We start from the raw sequence: 21978 nt of genomic DNA, 5'->3' as shown, positions 1-21978 counted from the left end.
CATCGGGTTCGGCCTCGGGCTTGGGCTATACGAACACCAACCCGATAAAACTTGAGTCGGGCTCAAGTCGAAGTCAACCCCCCCGAAACCCATCTATATATAAGTTGCTTATAAATTATAACTGAATGTGAACCATCTAACCATCTGTGTTGAAACCGCAATAAATTGCAGTGCCGCCGGGTTTCATTGGTCCACTTCATTTTCGATGACTCGAGCTAACAAGTACGCTGAATTTCTCTCTCTCAAATAGATTGTGTGCTACACAATATGACTTTTAAACGAATAGTTCTCCTATATTTTAGCTTATTTGTTTTTAAAAAATGAAGTTTTTTATGATAAATAATTATATATATAATTAATTAATAAAATCATAAGTACAAAACATAAAATGTGTATTGAAAATAGAGTTGGACAGGACCTGACTCCACTCAGTGGATCTGACTCGACCCAAACCGAATGTCAGTTTCGGATTGGATCGAGTAGACCCACGCGGATCTAAATCACGACCGAGTCAAGTTCAGGTTACATAGTAACCCGACCCGACTCGAACCGAAATATGATTCGGTCGGACCTGATCCGATCTGAAACCCGACTCGGACCGATAATTGGGTAGTATATATTTAATGAAAAAAAAAAATCTAAACCTATCCATCCCTAACCCTAGCAGCCGACCACCACACCCAACCCGATCCCGGAGTCCCATACTCTGGCACCCATCCGTCCACTCCTCTCTCTCTCTCTCTCTGTCTCTCTCTCCACCCATTCGCACAATGACATACAGGTTTTTTTTTTATTTTAATTGAATGGCCTGGCTGCTGTGATTGATCGGCCTGGCCCGCTATGGTTCATCCGGGCCGACTCAGGATTGGCCTGGGTTCGTTCTGTGGTGCGGCCGACCTTGCTCATATCGGGTGTGGTGCGCCTGACTTGGTTCAAGTGCACCGGTGCAGTAAGGTCGGGCTCACTGTGGCCTGGCTCAGGTGCGATCCAGCTGTGCTCGCTGTGGTGGGTCCGTCCTGGCTCGAGTACAACTGGGCAAACCCATGGTGAGTCCGACCGAGCTAATCCTGGCTCAAGTGTGGCCTGGCTTGAGTTGATTCGGACCAGACTGTGGGGCCACAGAAAAAAAAATCAAAGGTTTTTTACCCGATTTACTTGAGCTTTTAACCTGATCTGAACCGCAGCCAACTTGATACGACTCAGTATCTCTATCTGAGTCGAACTCGGTTCGGATCAGCCCAGCCAAGATCCAATTTAGATCGAGTTAGGCTCGCTGGACTCGATCCCGAGTTGGATCGAGTTCGGATCAGGTTTTTGACAATACCAGATCGAGACAGGTTGGACCTAACTTGGTCTAGCTCAACTCGATGCCCACCTCTAACTGAAAATATGATAGACTAATGTAATAACTAAAATATTAACATGTATCAACATGACCAACCCGATCGTGCCCGCTTAGGTTGGGTTTGAGTTGAGAATTCCTAACCCAAGGTTAGATTGGGTTGGGTTAGTGTTAAGGTATAGGAACCTTGGGTTGGACTAGGGTTGAGCACCAACCTAACCTAACCTGCCCGACTTTCGACCCTACTGAGTGGCCACCCTGGTGTATATGGGTTTTATCCGCATTGTTCATCCATTTTTCTATATTATTTTCAGGATGTAGCCCAAAACTAAGATAGATCTCCACCCCTCTCCAACTGAGAGGCGGCAGGAGCTCCACTAGGCCGTCGTCATGTATGGGTGTTATCCACACAATCCGTATAGATGATGCTCATCGCGATTAGTAAAGTAACAAAAAAAAAAATTTGAGAATGATTTTTTTTTTTTTAAGAAGATAAATATATTAATCGCCTGTATGGATGAATGATCTAGGTGAACTTATAGCAAAAATGTGATCGAGTGTTTGATCTTTGAAGTAAAAACTTAGTTGATTGAGATGTAGCAACAGAATGTTATATAAATATATTTATCTTACTCTTAAAGCGTATTGTAATGGCAGCATTGGTTAGTAGCAAGTTAAGCTATGCTAAGATAAAAGACAATTGTAAAAGTAAATTGTGTTTGTGGGTTTAAAGCTCTTCATCACATTCTCTTTTTTATAGCTCGTGGAGGCGACAAAATCCTCGTTGGATTTCCTTGCTGGTTCAGGATCCTTCACAATCACAGCTTCTATGTGGTCTTCCTACAAAAGATCTCCATAATTTTGAAATTATTTTTAAATCTCTCACCAGCGTGGCTACGGCAAATCTTTTTTAAGGCATTGTCTATTTAGGTCTAGCTTAATCATGAACCATCTTCAGATATCTCCTATTGTAACCTTGAACATTTGTGGAACCTGTGGAATCGGTCCCACCAAATCCCGATTAGGCCCAAATCCATTGGTTTCCCATCCACTCAGATATTGGTCCAATATTTAAATATTTGGAATATTCGTAATCACCATAAGAGCTTCGAACGTTTCTGGGGAGGTCTCCCATTTTTTGGAAGAATTGTGAAAGACGATCTTACTGAGCATATCCATATATGTGATAGGATCCTTGCCTTGGTGGGTCTTTCATAGACATGTTGGGTACACTTCTTTGGTCACGTATCACACGTATTAGGACTACGTGTTATTCAATGCTTCGTTTCCGTAAGAGGCATGTGTACGGTTGCGTGCCATTGTATTTATGATAAGAGGTGTATCGCCAAAGGAAAATGGGTAAAATATATCATTTGCCATGAGTACGATTGTGTCATTATTAAGCCAACAATGCTGACATGTGACAACTTCTTACTAGTCCATGTAGGTATGTAAAAAAATGGGTGTAAACAACCCTTGTAAAGTTTGTGTTCATTTCTTTTTGTTTCACGTGGCATGTCTCGTGTGAGTTTTGTATCTCATTCATGGTCCTATAAAACCAATGGATGAAGGGCATCTTTGTAAGCTCCATGGACATGTTTATGTAAAATCCACCCCCTAGGGCTGAAAGTCGTGCGGGTTGGGTCAGGTTGGTACTCAACCCTAGCCCAACCCAAGGTTCCTCTACCTCAACCCTAAGGTTGGGAATTCTCAACCCAAACCCAACCAAGCACGCTCAATTGGGTTGGTTGGGTGGATACATGCTAATATTTTTGTTATTACATTAGTTTATTATATTTCAAATGCACATTTTATTTTTTGTATCCATGATTTTATTAATTATACACGTACTTATTTATCATAAAGAATTTCATTTTTTATAAACAAACAAGCTTAATTATAAGACAACTACCCCTTTAAAAGTTAGGTTGTGTAGCAAGCAATCTATTTGGGAGAGAGAAATGTAGTGTATCTTGTTAGCTCGAGTCATCGAAAATGACATGGACTAATGAGACTTGATGGCACTAGAATTTCTCATGCCTTCAACACACATGATCCGCATTCAATTATAACCTATAACTTATATATGGATCGACCTCAACCCATGCACGGCCCAAGTTTTATTGGGTTGGTGTTTGTAAAGCCCAAGCTTGAAACCAAACATGATACATCCTACCCGAGCCCAACGTGATGTCGGGTCGATCGGGCCAAACTCGCTCGACTTTCAAACCTACCTTTACCACAAGGTGTATCACCCATTGGATCAAGGGCTTAAAAATCAGCCTCATCCTTAATCGAGATGAACCACCTGATTTAAAAAAATGGATGGATGGCGTGGATAAAATCCATACATCACGGTTGCCCTCAACCCCAGCTTGTCCCTATCTCGGGCGACCGAAGTATCTAGTCCGTGCCCAATCTTTGCACGACATGTACCCACACCTAGGGGTGTACATCGAGTCGAACCGAGTCGAGCTAGCCTCAGCTTGACTCAACTCGGCCACTAGCTGACCTCAGCTCGAACTCGACTCGGCTCGATCCTCGAGCCGGACGGTTCGGTCAGCAGCTCAAACCAGTTCGAGCCAAGATCAAGCTGAGTTTGCCTGTGCAGCATTTCCACAAACACTTGGACTACACCTTCAAAATCTCACTATATGGGAAATAGCAGCAATGGTTTTCAAGGTCTTTTATCAAACACCTTCCAAGCAACATAAAAACTAAGAAAAAATGGTATTTGTTTCATGTACGTACCTTCCTTACCACCAGCCACACTTTATTGAGTCATTTCATCGAACACATGGTGAGCAACATTAATATTAAAGTAACCAAGTCACTGAACTAGTTCGATCTAAGTTCAATCCAAGCTGGATTCGATCGGAGTGAGTTGAGTTGGGGCCAGCTCGAACAAAAAATTAGCTTGACTCGACTGGAACTCAGCTTTGAACTGAGTTGAATCGAGCTTCTTTGAGTCAAGGTTGAGCGAGCTAACCGAGCTAGCTCGGTTCGTGTACATCCCTACCCACACCAGCCAGTTCGGCGTGCCAGCTATATAGCAGGTGTATTGACGTCAGTAAGTTTTGTGGGTCCATCACGAGGTATGTGTTATATCCAAATCGTCCATCCACTTGACTAGATCGTCTTAAGGCATGAGCTGAAAAATAAGACAAATCTAAATATCAAGTGGACCACACTGTAAAAAGCAATGAGGGATTGAACGTCTACAATTGAATCCCTTCTGGGGTCACCGAAGTTTCAGATCAATTTGTTTTTCCTCTTCATCCATGTAGCTGTGACCTTATTAACATATTGGATGGAAAATAAACATTAAGGTGGGCCCTACAAATTTTTAAATGGTGAAAATCATTATCCACTGCTATTTTTGGTGTGGTCCATTCGAACTTTGGATATTATTTATTTTTTGTCTAATACTATAAAATGGATGAACGGTGTGGATATAATAATGCATCATTGTGGGGCCATGTAACTTTGATCTCCTTTGAACCGTGGGTACAACTCGGAGCTCGAGGAGGGGCGGTGCACGACACTTATCGCACCAGCTATATAGCTGGTGTGTGGTACAGCAGTCAATCCATACCGTCCGTACATTTGGAGAGATCATTTTAGGGCATTATCCAGAGAGTGAGGCTGATCCCAAAACTATAGTCGACCCCACCATAGCAAACAATGGAGAGAGTGACGTCCACCGTTGAAACTTTCCTACGGTCCACCATGATGTTTATTTGAGATCCAACTTGTACATAAGTAAAAACAGACCTTAAATAAGGGAAAACACTAATATAAGCTTGATCTAAAACACTTGTTGCCCTTAAAAGTTTTTAACGGTGAACACTCTCTCCACTGTTTTCTGTGGTGGGTCCACTAGAGATTTGGATCCTAATCGTTCTTTGTTTCATGCCCTAAAATGGTCTCTCCAAATGGATGGACGGTGTGGATACATAACAGACATCATGGTGGGACCCACAAAACTTGGTGACGTCACTGCAGTAGCAAGTCTCGCGACAACACGTCAGTTGCTAATCCGCGTCCCGTTTGGAAAATAAAGCACATACAAAGCTTGAGCGGACCACAAAAAAGGTAGGCCCTATCACGAAACAATCACCGCCACTTGCCAGTTGTGTAGTACATCAGTACCATAAAAATGGTAGGCACCGTCCTGAAAAATCACAATTTTCTGAAATCAGACTAACTGGCTTGTTAGGTTGGTCACAACTGTCTGCTGAGTTAGGTCCTGTACGCTAGGATTCTAGCCCTTTTTTTTTTTTGTCAGTTTGTTAGTACATCGCACTGACAGTTGGGACTTTACTGCTAGCCACCCCTGCTCGGGATCGATACCAAGACCTCGTTGTTGAAACGAGGTACCTTTCACTCAATTGAGCTGTTTGGATGAAGAGGAATTTTCAACTGTACGACCCATTTATGGCCCATTTACCCGCATACGCCCACTTCTTTTTACCTCCCCACAATACTCCCCACCCGTACGGACGTCTTGCCAAAGGTCGAAAATGCCCCCACCTTTCCCTCCGAAGCGGATGGGCTGGTACTCGAAGACGAGCGCTGACGCTCCTCGAACCCCGAGTTACATGGCCCCACGGTTATATATTTATTATATCCACAGCGTTCATCCATATTTCGAGATCATTTGGGAGCATTATAAATTTAAAAAAAAAGAAAAAAAAAGAATCATGTCCAAAGATCAACTGGACCACACCATAAACAGCAATGGAAAGATTGATTTTCACCATTAAAAATTTTATAGGGCCTACCATAACATATATTTTCCATCCAATCTATCCATGAGGTCACAAAGACCTGGATGAAGAAAAATTTCATAATGATCAAAACTTAAAAGGGCTTCAATAGTAGACGTTCAATCCTCCACTGCCTTTTACAGTGTGGTCCACTTGATAGCTAGATCTATCTTATTTTTTTTATCTCAAGCCTTAATACATGCTCGCCAAATAGATGGACAATTTGGATATAACACATACCTTATAATAGGACCCATAAAAAGTCGTGGGAATTGACCGTGAAGTGAAGGGAATTGACCGTGAAGTCAAGGGAATCGACCGGGACCCACAAAAAGTCAGGGGAATCAACCGTTAAGTGAAGAGAATTGACCGTGAAATGCATGGAATTAATCGTGAAGTGCAGCAAATTGATCGTGAAATGCATGGAATTGACCGTGAAGTGAAGGGAATTGACCATAAAATGCCTGAAAATGACCGCAAAGTGAAGGGAATTGATCGTGAAATGCATTGAAATGACCATGAACTGAAGGGAATTAACCGTGAAATGCATGGAATTGACTGTGAAGTGAAGGGAATTGATCGTGAAATGCATGAAAATGACCGTGAAGTGAAGGGAATTAATTGTGAAATGTATTAAATTAACCGTGAAGTGAAGGGAATTGACCATAAAATGCATTAAATTGACCGTGAAGTGAAGCGAATTGACCATGAAATGCATGGAAATGACCGTGAAGTGAAGGAGAATGACCGTGAAGTGAAGGGAATTGACCGTGAAATGCATGAAAATGACTGTGAAGTAAAGGAGATTGACCGTGAAATGCGTGGAAATGACTGTGAAGTGAAGCGAATTAACCATGAAGTGAAGGGGATTGACTGTGAAATGCATGGAATTGATCGTGAAGTGAAGGGGATTGACCGTGAAATGGATGGAAATGACTATGAAGTGAAGTGAAATGACCGTGAAGTGCATTTAATTAACTGTGAAGTGAAGGTAATTCACTGTGAAATGTATGGAATTGACCGTGAAGTGAAGGGGATTGACCGTGAAATGAATTGAATTAACCGTGAAGTTTAATTGAATTGACCGCGAAGTGAAGGGGATTCGCATTGAATTAACCGTAAAATGCATGGAATTGACTGTGAAATGAAGTGAATTGACCGTGAAATGCATAGAATTGACTGTGAAATAAAGTGAACTGACCGTGAAATAAATGTCTTATTGTAAATTTGAATCATAGTGGTAAGAAATTCACAATTTCAAAGAAAACAACAAATGTATTCAATATATAACATTCACAGTCATATTACAAAAATGCACTACAATTTGACTGGTAAAATGCGTGAAATTGACCAAGTAGTGCATGAAGTTGATCATTGAGTATATTGACCGGGAACTAAGTGAAATTGACCGTGAAACTTCATCAAATCTTGAAGACCTTTCTCCGAAGAACATGTTTCACATTAACGCACTCTTATTCTTTTTCTCCAACATGGATTTCACTGAGTGTTAGGGAGTAATTGGAGTTCGCAGTCAGTTACCTTAAAGTTTAAATTCTAGGTAAATTTTAAAGTGTTTATGTAGAAGTTTGTGGTCAATTTCTAATGGTCAATTTCATGCATTGCTAAGCCAATTTTACATGGCTATCCGATAAACTCGAATATATTTAAGTGAATTTGACGAAGTTTCGCTGTCAATTTCTAGTGGTCAATTTCATTTATATGTTCTAGTTTTTGTGCTCCTCAAACAAACATCTCAATAACTTTTGATTAACGAAGATGATTACTAAGTTTTTGAGTTGTTGCAACCCGTGAATTGTGGAATGAACAAACAACCCTCAACCATCACCTCCATCATCATCACCCCATTCTCTTCCCAAACTCTCAAAACCTAATCCCTAAGTTTCAACACCTCCTTTCAACCCATGTCCTTTCAAAATCTCACCTTCTACAACTTTATTCTTCTAATTTTTCTAGTACTTTTCATATTGAATACAACTCCTAAAGTCCAAGGGATAAAGAGCTATAATTAAACTAAAACTTACAATAAATAGTAAAAATCGATTTTTGACCATTAACCTGAATGAATCTTGCGAAATAACTAGGTTATTTGGATAGAGTAGCTCCTCTTACCCCAAAATCATATATGGCAAGTCGAATAACTCATTCCAGTTTGCAAGACATGCCATTTTCAACAAAGAGTGGCAGAGCCACCGCCAAATTGGTGATCAATCGCTATTAGAGGGCAAGAGGTCCACCCAAAATCGCCCAGACGGTGATCTGCCGCCACCCCCTGGATGTCAGGCGGCAATCCATCGCCCAAACGGCAATCAATTGCACTGTAGGCCAGATGCCCGTGGTGGAATTGCGGGTTCCGCGATCAATCGCCCTAAGAGGGCAGCGAGCCGCAGTACCGCCGGAATTTTCTGTATTTTTTGGTCAATTTCAAAAATTCATATCTCCTTCGTTATAACTCCGATTTAAGTGATTCAAAAGTTAGATTGAAGCTTAATAAGTATAGTTTTATATAAAAATAAAATAAAATAAAATAAAAATTATAATATAGTTTATTTTAGGATGTTTTGACAACTGTCTAAAATTTTTTAATGTCAGACAGCTTTTACTTATAGAATTTTAATAATTTATTTACAACTCCAAATGATATAAAAAATTTTGAGATGTCTTTAAACTTAATGATGAAATATTATAAAATTTTTAAAAATAATTTAATTACTAAATATATAAGAAATGTTATAAGAAATAGAGACATTTTGAAATCATACAAAATTCATTAGTTTTGGACAACCGTTACTTCCAAAAATTTTTATAATTTTTCTGGAGCTTAAAATAAAATGAAACTTTGTGAGATAAATATTAACTTAATTATGGATTACCAAAAAAAATAGAAAAATAATTTAGTAAGTAAATGTGACAAAGATGGGTTGAAACTAAAAATTTCTGCAATTTCAAGTTGGCGATAGACCAGACGTATCTTTTTTTAAATATATATATTTGAATTTTGAAAATTTGTGTCTTTTTAGAAATTACTTCTAATCATGCCTGGGATAATCATATATAATTAAATTAGATTATTTTTAGTATATTTTTATACTTCAAATAGTTTATAATACTGTTGGACTACGACTCTAAAGTAGAGTTGAGTTTGATTGTTTAGTATTCTCTAAGTTCATATTTGGGGCGAACTTCACTAAATTAATATGAGTTCCTTATTCATTTGTGAATTCAAGGTTCATACTAAATTGAGGAGATGATATTCTTCCTCTTTCATTTTCCGTACCCTTCTTAGAGTCATTAGTTCTCCCAAACCTCTAAAATACTTTAGAACTCTCGATTCTTCTTTTCCTCTTGAAATTAACGAAATTGAAGAATGGTTTTCTCATAACTCACCAGCCATAGGATCGAGACGATAACATGAAGATACAATCTTAAGCAATGAAAATTTTTTAGGATAACCATTTGACCATAGGCATATTGAAAGATTTATTAACCCTAAATTTGGACATAAATTAAAATGAGAACTCTCTTAGACCAAGACTTAAAGGGTAACCTTATAAACAGGAGATTTAAAGTTTTCGATGATGGGTATTTCCTAAACATTTAGGTCGATTGGATTACGGAATTACGGAACTATACACCTACAAAGTAAATGGAATTGACCGTGAAATGCATGGAATTAACCATGAAGTGAAGGGAATTGACCATGAAGGTGAAGGGGAATCGCCGGAATTGAACGTGAAGTAAAGGAGAATCGCCCAAATTAACCATGAAATGCATGGAAATGACCGTGAAGTAAGGGCTTGTTTGATTTTCTGGCTCAAATGTAATTACCTTGTAAATGAGTCATCATTATTTACCAAGGTAATTACCTGCATCTTTCCCAATGCTGACTTGGCCGGTTACTTTTTAAACACTTAAATCGAGGAATTTGTAAAATAAATATGGGGCCCACCATAATGTGTGTGGCTTATCCACATCGCCCATTCATTATGCCAAATGAATTTAAGGCATGAGCCCAAAAATTAGGCAAATCCAAAGCTTAAGTGGACCACACCACATGAAATTATGAGAATCGAATGCCTACCATTAAAAACTTATTAAGGCCCTTAGAAATTTTAGATCAGGCTTATATTTATATTTTCACTTATCCATGTCTATGTGACCCTATGAATGGGTTAAATGGTGAATAAACCTCAATGTGGGCCCAATAAAAGAATCAACTTTCAACGGTGGACAAATTAAGTCTATTATTTCCTTTCATGTGGGCCAAATGAGCATTAGATCTTCCTAATTTTTTCGGATCATACCCTAAAATATTATGATAAAATAGATGGACGATACAGATATATAATATACATTATGGTGGGGCCCATGGATTTAAGTCAACATTTCTAAATCGATTTTCTAGGTGGAATTATTCACTCATTTTCAAACAAGTGAAAAAGTAATAATTACTTCTTCACCAGGGATTTACCAGGATCATGGAAAATCAAACAGGCCCTAAAGGGAATTGACTGTGAAATGCATGGAATTGACTGTGAAGTGAAGGGAATTGACTGTGAAATGCATGGAATTGACCGTGAAATGCATGAAATTGACCGTGAAGTGAAGGGAATTGACTGTGAAAGGCATGAAATTGACCGTGAAGTGAAGGGGAATCGGCGAAATTGACCATGAAATGTATGGAATTGACTGTGAAGTAAAGGGAATTGACGAATTGACCATGAAGTGAAGGGAATTGACCGTGAAATACATGGAATTGACCGTAAAGTGAAGGGAGTTGACCATGAAATACATGGAATTGACCGTGAAGTAAGGGCCTGTTTGATTTTCAATTTATAGAGGTAATTCTAGGTAAATGGGTAATAATTATTTACCTCTCTGTTTCCGGTCGAATTTCCAAGGTGATTTGACCGCCACCTTTCATTTATTACACTCCTTATGTCACTTGTGTAAAAAAAAGTTAAATTGTAGGGCCCACCTTGATATTTTTGTATTATCCACACCGTCCATCCCTTTAGCCAACTCATTTTAGGGCATGAACCAAAAAAAGATGCAGATCCAAAGCTCAAGTGGACCACACTACTGGAAACAATGGGAATTGAACTCCTACCATTGAAAGCTTCTTGAAGACTCTGGAAGTTTTCGATGAAACTGATATTTTTGTTTCCACTTTATCCATGACTGTGTGACCTTATTAACGGGTTGGATGAAAAATAAACATCACTGTGGGCCCTAGGGAGAAAATGACTTTCAACCATTGACGTTTTAATGATCCCTGTTTCCTAAGGTGTGGTCCACTTGAGCTTTTTATTTTCCTCAGTTTTGGGCTCATGCCTTAAAATGTATTTTTTAAAAGGATGGATGGTGTGGATAACTCATATATATCATGGTAGGGCCCGCATATTTAAATCAGTAATAAAAACGTTTGTATGGACCGATTTTCGAAACGTAATTCCCAGTAACTTTCAAACAGGCGTAGTAAGCAATAATCAGGTAAATCCGTGTATTTACCAGGGGAAATTAAAAATCAAACACCCCCTAAAGGGAATTGACCATGAAATGCATGGAATTGATCGTGAATAGAAGGGGAATCGTCGGAATTGACCGTGAAGTGAAGCGGAATCACCGGAATTGACCATGAAGTGAAGGGGAATCACCTAAATTGATCGTGAAATGCCTGGAATTAACCATGAAGTGAAGGGAATTGACAGTGAAGTGAAGGGGAATCACCAGAATTGATCGTGAAATGCATGGAATTGACCGTGAAATGCACGGAATTGACCGTGAAGTGAAGGGAATTGACCGTGAAATGCATGGAATTGACCGTGAAGTGAAGGGAATTGACCGTGAAATGCATGGAATTGACCGTGAAGTGAAGGGAATTGACCGTGAAATGCATGGAAATGACCATGAAGTGAAGGGGATTGACCGTGAAATGCATGGAAATGACCGTGATGTGAAGCGAATTGACCGTGAAATGCATGGAATTGACCGTGAAGTGAAGGTGATAAAAAAATAAAATGCATAGAAATGACCGTGAAGTGCATTGAATTGATCGTGAAGTTAAGGGAATTAACCATGAAATGCATAGAATTGACTGTGAAATGAAGGGAATTGACCATGAAATGCACGGACTTGGCCGTGAAATGCATTTAATTGACTGTGAAGTGAAGGGAATTGACCGTGAAATGCATGGAAATGAGAGTGAAGTGAAGGGAATTGACCGTGGAATGCATTAAATTGACCGTGAAGTGAAGGGAATTGATCGTGAAATGCATTGAATTGACTGTGAAGTGAAGGGAATTGACCATGAAATGCATGGAAATGACCGTGAAGTAAAGGGGATTGACCGTGAAATGCATAAACATGACCATGAAGTGAAGCGAATTGACCGTGAAATGCATGAAATTGATTGTGAAGTGAAGGGGATTGACCGTGAAATGCATGGAAATGACCGTGAAGTGAAGCGAAATGACCGTGAAGTGCATTGAATTGACCGTGAAGTGAAGGGAATTGACCATGAAATGCATGGAATTGACTGTGAAGTGAAGGGGATTGACCGTGAAATGAATTGAATTGACCGTGAAGTGAAGGGGATTCACATGGAATTAACCATAAAATGCATGGAATTGACCGTGAAATGCATAGAATTGACCGTGAAATGAATGCCGAAATGAAATGAAGGGAATTGACTGTGAAATGCACAGAATTGACCATGAAATGAATGGAAATGACCATGAAGTAGACGAAATTGACCGTGAAATGCATAAAATTGACCATGAAGTGAAGTGAGTTGACTGCGAAATGCATGAAAATGACCATAAAGTTAAGAGAATTGACCGCGAAATGCATGGAATTGACCATGAAGTAAAGGGGAATGACCATGAAATGCATGGAATTGACCGTGAAGTGAAGAGAATTGACTATGAAATGCATGAAATTGACCATGAAGTGAAGGGAATTAACCGTGAAATGAATGAAGTTTACCGCGAAGTGATTGAAATTGACCGCGAAGTGAATGAAATAGATTTTCGACCATCGACCTGATGGAATCTTAGAAAATAACCAGGTTGGTTGGCTAAAGTATCTTCTCCTACCCCAAAATCATATATGACACGTGAAGTAACTTATTTTGGTTTAGAAGACATGCTTGTTAAATGAATAAAGAAAGGTGCATATGCTGGCATGGCACTATGGATATAGCTACGGTTATAATTCCTAGCTAAAGGATAGGTTAACCCGATCAACCCCAACTCGCTGGTTTTTTTTTTTTTTTTTGTTCTTTTCCCTGTTGTAATTCCCATGGCTTTTTGTGGGTCCCATTATGAGGTATGTGTTATATCGAAACTGTCCATCTATTTGGCGAGCTTGTATTAAGGCTTGAGACAAAAAATAAGACAAATTTAGCTATCAAGTGGACTACACTGTAAAAGGCAGTGGAGGATTGAACGTCTACTATTGAAATCCTTTTGGGGGTCACAAAAGTTTTGGATCACTATGAAATTTGTTTTCCCTCTTCATCCAGGTCTTTGTGACCTTATGAATAGATTGGATGGAAAATATATGTTATGTTGGGCCCTACAAAATTCTTAATGGCGAAAATCAATTTTCCCGCTGCTCTTCGTAGCGTGGTCCAGTTGATCTTTGGATATGATTCTCTCTCTTTTTATTTTTTTATAATGCTCCCAAATGATCTCTAAATATGGATGAACGTTGTGGATATAACAAATACATAACGGTGGGGCCTATGTAACTTTGATCTCTTTTGAACCGTTCGTACAACTCAGAGTTCGAGGAACGTCAGCGCTCGTCTTCGAGCACCAGCCGATCCGCTTCCGAGGGAAAGGCGGGGGCATTTTCGACCTTTGGCAAGACGTCCGTACGGGTGGGGAGTATTTTGGGGAGGTAAAAAGAAGTGGGCTTAAGCGGGTAAATGGGCCATAAATGGGTCGTACAGTTGGAAATTTCTCCAAGAGGAAAAATTAGCAGTGTACAATGTCCTCACTTCAAAAAATAAGTTGCGTGGTCATCAGCATTCAGGGCTGATGTACAATGTCCTCACGCTTTCAGTTTATACTTCACAGAGATGGGGATCAGATTCGAGTGATCCAGATCATTGAACTGATGGGCCTCATAATGGATAGACCATGCCCAAAAAATTTCACCAAAATATACTAATAATTTTTTAAAATGCCGATAAAAAAATTTCAAGTAAAAATATATTTTTTAATTAATTATTATAAATCAATAAATAGTTTTAATTTTTTAAAATATATAATTATATATTTGTTTAGTTAAAATATTAAACAATCTACAGGTTATTATAATGATAATTTCTTGATAAAATCACAGAAATTTAAAAACTGCCAATATTTTGAAAATCCTGTGGTATTACCATATGACTTCCTGTGAAAATACGAGATTTTCAAACTCTCAGCCATATCAGTCACTGATTTGAAGAGTACAATCGGGCCACAAGAGCTGTGCTGTGGCCCAAAGGTCGCATTGAAGAGATTTCCCATGCATCATAGCTCTTTTTTCCTACAAACGTCCATGTTTGTTTCAAATGTGCATTTCAGTGTATTTTTCAATATGCACCATCCATATTTGGGCCCAACAGATGAACAGCTCAAAATCAACATACACATGACTGTGTCCAGCACAACAAATAACTTCAGCCTGTAGTTATTTGATTTGCAGGTCATTTCTTCATTGCAATTCAATTCGAAATTGCATCCAAACACAGTTTCCAAATTTTCAAGTCTCTGCTAGTAACTAGCAAATCCCTTCTCCAAAACCAAATGCAGATTGAATCATGGTGCCAGCAATCCAAACCATTGATCTGATGGACCTGTCTGCAGACAGCAGATACCACAGAATATTTCTGTATTGAAGGATTCCAGGTTCACAGCACTTCAGTCGATGGACTATTTTGTTGAATGTGTAATACTGTTGCATTTCCCAGGACCTTTTCAGGTCATCCCCCATCCACATGAGGTCCATCAGATCAATTGGGATCAGAAATTGGCGAACCACACATACATAATCCTGCATTATCAGAAAACTTTAAATTTGTGGATGAGCAAGACTAAAATTCCTACAAGCTAGCCAGCAGTCAATCACCTGCAAAGACCACTTAAGATTATGATCCGATGAAGACCACTTCTTCAGCCAATGGGGGTATAATGCTCTCAAACAGAAATGATCAGAATCAGAATTACTGATAACCACCCTTCCCATGGTTTTAAGACTCAGACAAGTTGTATACAACTCATCTAGGTCAACTCAGATTTGGCAGTAACCAATCATTTCCAATATGAGTCACCCCCACTCGGCAAGTTGGACTGATTCAACCACCAGCACAGGAAACTCGGGACTCGATTCAGGGTCAAACCAGTCAATCCTAGTCTCTGGGTCTTAAAACCATGCCACTCTGAGTACCTTGGTTCAAAGAGCAATTGGCGAAGGTATTGAGCAATCTTTTTAGCTCTGAACTACAAGTGAGAGAGAATACAGACCTTTGGTGAATCCTCACAGTTGGAGACCGGGCAATCCATTTCACGAAGATCCATACATAGCATGTTACATGCCACTGTACTAAAATAAAATGGGTAGCCATGTCAGTGGGTCCCACTATATATGCTTCAGGAATGCAACCAAATTTTATGGCGGGGTATTATAAGGTATTATACAATGCACACAATGAATGTCTGTGCAGTACCGTTCAGGCTCTCAATTTTTACAAGTGAGGACAATAGCTCAGTCATTCAAACCTTTCAGATGATGGGCCTCATCATGCACAACACACATTAATAATCCTCCCAATTGGGGAACCATTGGGCATGTGGCCAAGAAATGGACGGTTTAAGAAAGCAAACAGCGGCAAAGCTGGCATTCGACCAAGAGCAATCCATACATTCTGTGGCCAGGATCTATCAATCTTGCAGGGTTTTTGGTGTAGACGACCGACAGTTAGACCCATTGAACCAACCATTTGGATCACTCAAGTATGGGCCTCACTTGTACAAACCAGAAGGCCCATTGTAATGTACAAGCCTTCTTCCCAAGCATTGTATAATACCTCTTTTATCATTCCTATTATTCAGAACAGTTGCAGTTCACTGTACAAAGCTCGTCGGATTCGACATAGATACATCAGACATTATTATCAATATGATAGAAACAAAGAGGCGGGAAAGAAAAATCATGTTAGATATTATTCTTCACCAATTCAAGAACCTGACGTGAAAGACCCTCCATGAATTTCCTGATCAGTGGCTCAAACTCAACTGCTTCAACTCGAGCATCCAAACAGGAATTCATCTTGCTAGAGTGCACCAAATCAGCAAGCTCCTGAACTTTCCTAGTTATCGATGGGACAAGCTCCAATGCTAAATCTGATAGTTCAGTCGCGGGCCTACTCAGCACATCTTGTCTAGCCACCGGAAACCTCAAGTCTGTGAATAACTGAAGTGCCTTTTCTGCAGCAGTATCTAAACTAAGTAATGCTGCTCTGCATTCCGTGATTCTTTCTGAGTAAGTTGTGTTTGTCATGTAACATCTTGCTGTCTCATTAGTGTCACTTTCTTCATGATTGTCAGCGGAGCCTGAAGAGCTTCCACTTTTATCTGCACCCTGCAATAGGTATGGAATAGCAGCCGAATCTTAGTATGATCAAGTTCTCAAAAATGTTAGCATGGGTTATGTTTAACAAGGCCTCAGCAAACTGGTATACAGCACAGACCCAAAACGAGGAATGCTACTTGCAGCCATCAATCTCCAGGCAGCCTGCCAAAGTGGCTTGGTTGTATGAGATCCAAGCCATTCACCATGTGGCCTGCTGTTAATTTGTCCTGGATCGTAGATCGAACCATTCCATGCTTCTAAATATTGTCCAATACCTGGTTGAGTTGTCATGATTTTGGTGGGCACGCAAAAGCGTCACTGGAGCAAGACTGACTGAAACTAAATGAGTTGAGGCAAGTCATACCAGTTTCTTTCTCCTGGCGAGTAGCACTTGGGAACCGCTATTTAAAACCATTGGCCAATTTTCTCATCAGGGAGGAAAGCATACACATGAACTATAGCCTGTTTAAGCATCCATTTACTCGCACACGCATGAGGCTCGCCTAACTGATTAAACTGGTCTGATTTTGACTAGGGCACATTAAGGGCCTGTTTGGATACCACCAAATAAGTTACTTTTTCTACTTACAACAGTAGATAAGTTACTTATTTCAGATTAATAAGTTTGGTTTATGATTAGTTATAACTTATAAGAAACTTTTTTACTTAAAAATACATAATCACTTCAATTAATTTTTTTTAGCTTTTCTACTTTTCAGAAGTTGCTGAAGAGAGGTGTATCAAGAGAGATGAAAGAGAGGAGAAGCTGATAAGTATGTTGTTTCCCAAACATGCTTATCTTCTTAATAAGTAGAAATTAAGATAAGCTACTTTTGGAATAAGTAGCTTATCTTAAGCAACTTAAGATCCAAACGCACCCTAACTGAAGAGCTCCTGATGCAAATCTAATACGAGTATGGCATGGACGTGGATGGCAACCAGGTACGGTGACGACTGATGTGCAACTGCGAGTACGATTCCTAACAAAGACTACTGAAACTAAAACATTTGCCGGTGGAAAAAACTTTATGCCCTCGATCATATAATGTACGCAAGCTTGGCTTATTTACTGAAATCTTTTAGTAAATGAAAATACTAAAAGAAACTGAAGTTTCATGTTTTAAGTGAAACAACCAAGATTCCCTTCAAATCAAGGTTTTAGAAACCAGAATGAACTGCCCAGGTCCCAAATCCATGGGTTAGGTCCTCGGCCGAACCCTCATCATGGGCCCCAAATCCATGGGTTCCGCCTCCCACAAGCCACCTGCCTCACACGGGTCCCAAATCCATGGGTTCCGAGGGCCGCCTACCCCGAGTGTGCCCCTGCATCCCACAAGGGACCCCACTCAAGCCTAATGTGAAAACACCCCTGCATTAATCACCCCCATCAGGAGTCTCGAACACAAGACCTCCCGCTTTGATACCAATTTGATGCATGATAATTAACCACTTGCTCTAAAAGCTCAAACTAATAGAACATGGCGAATTAATCCCTTTATCTCATAGCTCAGGCCCCAAATCCATGAGTTAGGTCCTCGGCTGAACCCTCCTCGTGGGCCCCAAATCCATGGGTTAGGTCCTCGGCCGAACCCTCCTCATTGGCCCCAAATCTATGGGATCCGCCTCACACAAGCCACTCACTTCACACGGGCCCCAAATCCATGGGTTCCGTAGGCTGCCCACCCCAAGTGTACCCCTGCATCCCACAGGCCACCCCACTCGAGCCTGGTGTGAAAATGCCCCTGCATTAGTTACACTAGTACTTGAACCAGGACCCAATGAGGGTTCTAATCGTAGCCAACTCAAAATGAGTACTCGAACCAGTTCCTTTAATTAGAATGCTTATATTGTAATATGATTTTTTACGTTTCTTGAGTGCTTTCAAGATTTTTGAGTCACAAAATGGAGTTTTTGCATTAGAAAATGGGAGCAACCACATTTAACCCGACTTATGCCTTGACCGTCAAGTTGACTCACGACAACTTCTAGTCAAGCAATAGTTCAACAATGGAAATTCTTCAGTGAGGCTTCTTTTATACATTGTAAATTGAATGCGCTTTGTACATGTTGGTCACCTATCATAAGGTGGACAACCGTCTTTAGAGCTTTGGCCATGAAAACGTCTCTGGGTGCCTGGCCTTTTTTACAGAATACATGTTCTCAACAGATAGGTATATAAGATCTTCTCTAACTAAGAGTAGGTTTGTTCTTTAGCTTCATATGTGTGTGACGATATGTGATGATATCTTGCTTGGTGGTTTAGGCCACGTCAGGTCAAGTGTAAACACTATTTGAAAGTATTTGAATTGCAATTTGATGAGGGAAATCTCTCTTTCTTCAATTTGCAAATTAAAATATCGCATGAAACGTAAACTCTTTTTTCACTATTTGATTTTTTTTTAATGGATGTTTACTATTTTGTTCGGGTGGAAAAGGTAGGAGCAAACAATTTATCATGACATCTTTCTCTTCTTGAGCAACTAAAAATATCTTGTTAATGTAAACTAAATGCTTTGCCAAATCATTTTAGGTATATAAGATCATTCAAATCGGGAGTTTCCTTCCTATGGGATCAATCAATATCATAGATTTGCAAGATAATCTCGATGGCTCTAGTAAGCGAAAAATGGACGTGGTTCAAACCTGCACTTTGTGCCAGATCGATGGTCATCCGTTCATTTCAATGGAGTGGCCCACCTAATGAGTGGATCAGCCTGACCAGATGGTCTTCATGATGAGTGTATGTGTCCCATCATTTGCACAGCCAGGACGTCCTACATTTGTGACACATTGGCAGGAAAAATGGTGCAACATGGGAAGCTTAGCATGTCAATTGTTGTATGAGCTCATTCCACATATTAACTGGCGCATCTTTTCTTTCTTATTTTTATAGAACCAGGGATGTTATATTCTAGCAATTTTCCCTTCAACAAGATTTTGGTTTGCATAGTTATGTACAAATGCTTGGTTCTGATTATTCTCATTGAAATACTACATTGAGGTACTTCAGACTTTTTTTCACCCCGAAAAACAGGAGAAATTAATGATCTCTGGGAATTTTAGGGATCAAAATGCAACAATAATTCTAGCATATCTGAAAGAATTAATGGTTAGCAGACGTACCAGATCACAAATATCTGAGATTTGTGGGTCTTTTGACAGATCGGTTGATGGATCCCCTTGTGAACTTTGATGCACAGCTTCATCACAACAATTCAAGTCTTCGGCACCTAAATTTTCAGCAGTCATCTCAAAAAGACTCTTGCAGCCTGTAAGCTGGTCACGGCGCACAACAAAGCGTGACGAAAAGCTTCTTCTTGCTGATGATCTCCTGCCCTCAACCTAGGAAAAGAGAACATGTGTTAAAAGTGTATGATACACAAACAAATCTCCTACTGGTTCTCACTTATCAGATGCATGCGTGCATAAACGCTGGCATGCATGTGTGTAAATGAATGCAAGCACACATGGTCGAGTTGAATCCAAGTCTCAAATTTTCCACCTTCACTTTTCTTAAAATGGTATCGTGCTTTAAGTAAAGAGATGCTATCAAAAATTACGGTGGTCCGTCAATATATTAGCCTTCCCATCTATATCAACAAGAAACACAAATGATATTCCTACCTTCAATAGTGTTGATAAATTGCTGAAGTGTTGGCTGAAGAGATCATCATCTTCATGTTGTCGGCCATTGCTTTCATCATCCTTAGTTGTCTGCACTGGGATTTCGCTTGCCTCTGAGCATAACTGTTCACCTGAACCTTGACCTGCAGCTGCTTTGCAACATGTCAAGGCATTGCTAACACAAGAATATTATTTATTCTTAATTAAATTGCTAATGATACTCGGCATGAGCTGCTCACTTGATATACATCCCTTCTCTTCATTTATTGCCTCACCACCAAGCCCACAATGTGGTTGCAGCAAGATATGGTTTGTGGCAGGAAGATCACCTAACGTGGTTTCCCTCCCCTCACCACAGCCTGGTCCATCCAGGAGTGGGTCTTCTACTGCATTACAGCAGTGAACTTGTAAGCCATGGGACCAAGAAAAATTGAGGACTTTCTATCATAACTATCTACTGGCATATGTATCCATGTAGGATGCAAGTGCAACATGAGAATAGGTAGAATTCCATGACCTCATTAGAAGGAAGAAATTTTGATAATTTGAAGGCTTGATAAAAGGACAATTAATTAGACTTACAAGAGTTCCTTCAATTTGGGGTTATCTTGGTAAACTCGTACCGCCCATCAGGCTCACTTCTTTTTCTGAGTGTTATGCAATTTTGGATAATGGAATCTCACTAGAACTTGAGAATTCAGGTTTTCACTCCCAGAAATTTGTGAAATCTTTCATATCTTAAGGCTCAAGGAAATTTTGGAAAGTTAAGGGATAGGGAGCCAACCCTATGTCAATGAATCAACAGAAAGTGCCAGTCATATTGCAGTTTAGGACAGCCCATATGGTAGTAGAGTTTCCTACCTAGTGTTGGAGAAACAAAAGCAAACCAAATCACTGATTGAGTAATTGTTTCTTATAAATTAATGATGGTTTTGTATTAAACCCAAAGTAGACATAATGGGTCTTGATATGTTGAGAATAGTGTGGATCTTGATCTTCATTTCACAAAACCTTTCTGCCACACCACATGATGATTCAAAAGCTCCAGTAGTATATGTTCACCATGGAACTAATCTCATTGATAGAGAAACATCAGCACTTATATGGAGTTATTACTACTTTTCTGTGTCATTGTTTCTTAGACACTTTGTACAAATGATGACATCTCTGATTGGTAAGATTTTCTCCACATGGACCATCTACATTGGATACTTCTAGATAAATAGTATGGACATCACATGGTGGGGTAGGAGGTGCGAGCAGAGGACTCATCAGGCAAAACTCATCAAAGGACAAACAGCTAAACATTTATGAAGGATCACATGTTGCGCACATTTATTTTAGAAGGGAGCTGATCCAATGCCTTCAGGGATGGGACATACTATGCGTCACCCATGGCATAGATGGATAAACTACAGGCCATTTATTCAACAGTTTATGCAGGGATGGGACATACTATGCGTCACCCATGGCATAAATGGACCATGGACCAAAAAACACATTGTTTGCATGACCCTAGCCATGTGATCGGTTGCATATAAATGGAAACTAAAAGACTGTTAGCAGTGGCTCACATCCAATAGGAAAATGTTGTTTTCT

General features: G+C 39.7%; 1 protein-coding gene across 1 annotated transcript; it reads right to left on the bottom strand.

Moving 5' to 3' along the window:
- Positions 1 to 15810: 15810 nt before the first annotated feature.
- LOC131249077 (uncharacterized) lies at positions 15811 to 21802 on the bottom strand. The gene is made up of 5 exons (XM_058249646.1): positions 21796 to 21802; positions 20619 to 20765; positions 20380 to 20528; positions 19879 to 20097; positions 15811 to 16764 (listed from the first exon to the last, which is right to left on the bottom strand). Exons 1-5 carry the CDS (start codon positions 21800 to 21802, stop codon positions 16339 to 16341), a joined length of 948 nt encoding a protein of 315 aa, XP_058105629.1. The 3' UTR covers positions 15811 to 16338.
- Between the last annotated feature and the right edge of the window lie 176 nt (positions 21803 to 21978).

Source organism: Magnolia sinica, chromosome 1, assembly GCF_029962835.1.
Source record: "Magnolia sinica isolate HGM2019 chromosome 1, MsV1, whole genome shotgun sequence".
Taxonomy (NCBI): Eukaryota; Viridiplantae; Streptophyta; class Magnoliopsida; order Magnoliales; family Magnoliaceae; genus Magnolia; species Magnolia sinica.
Note: the sequence above shows the minus strand (reverse complement) of the source record. Positions and strands in the feature narration are given on the sequence as shown.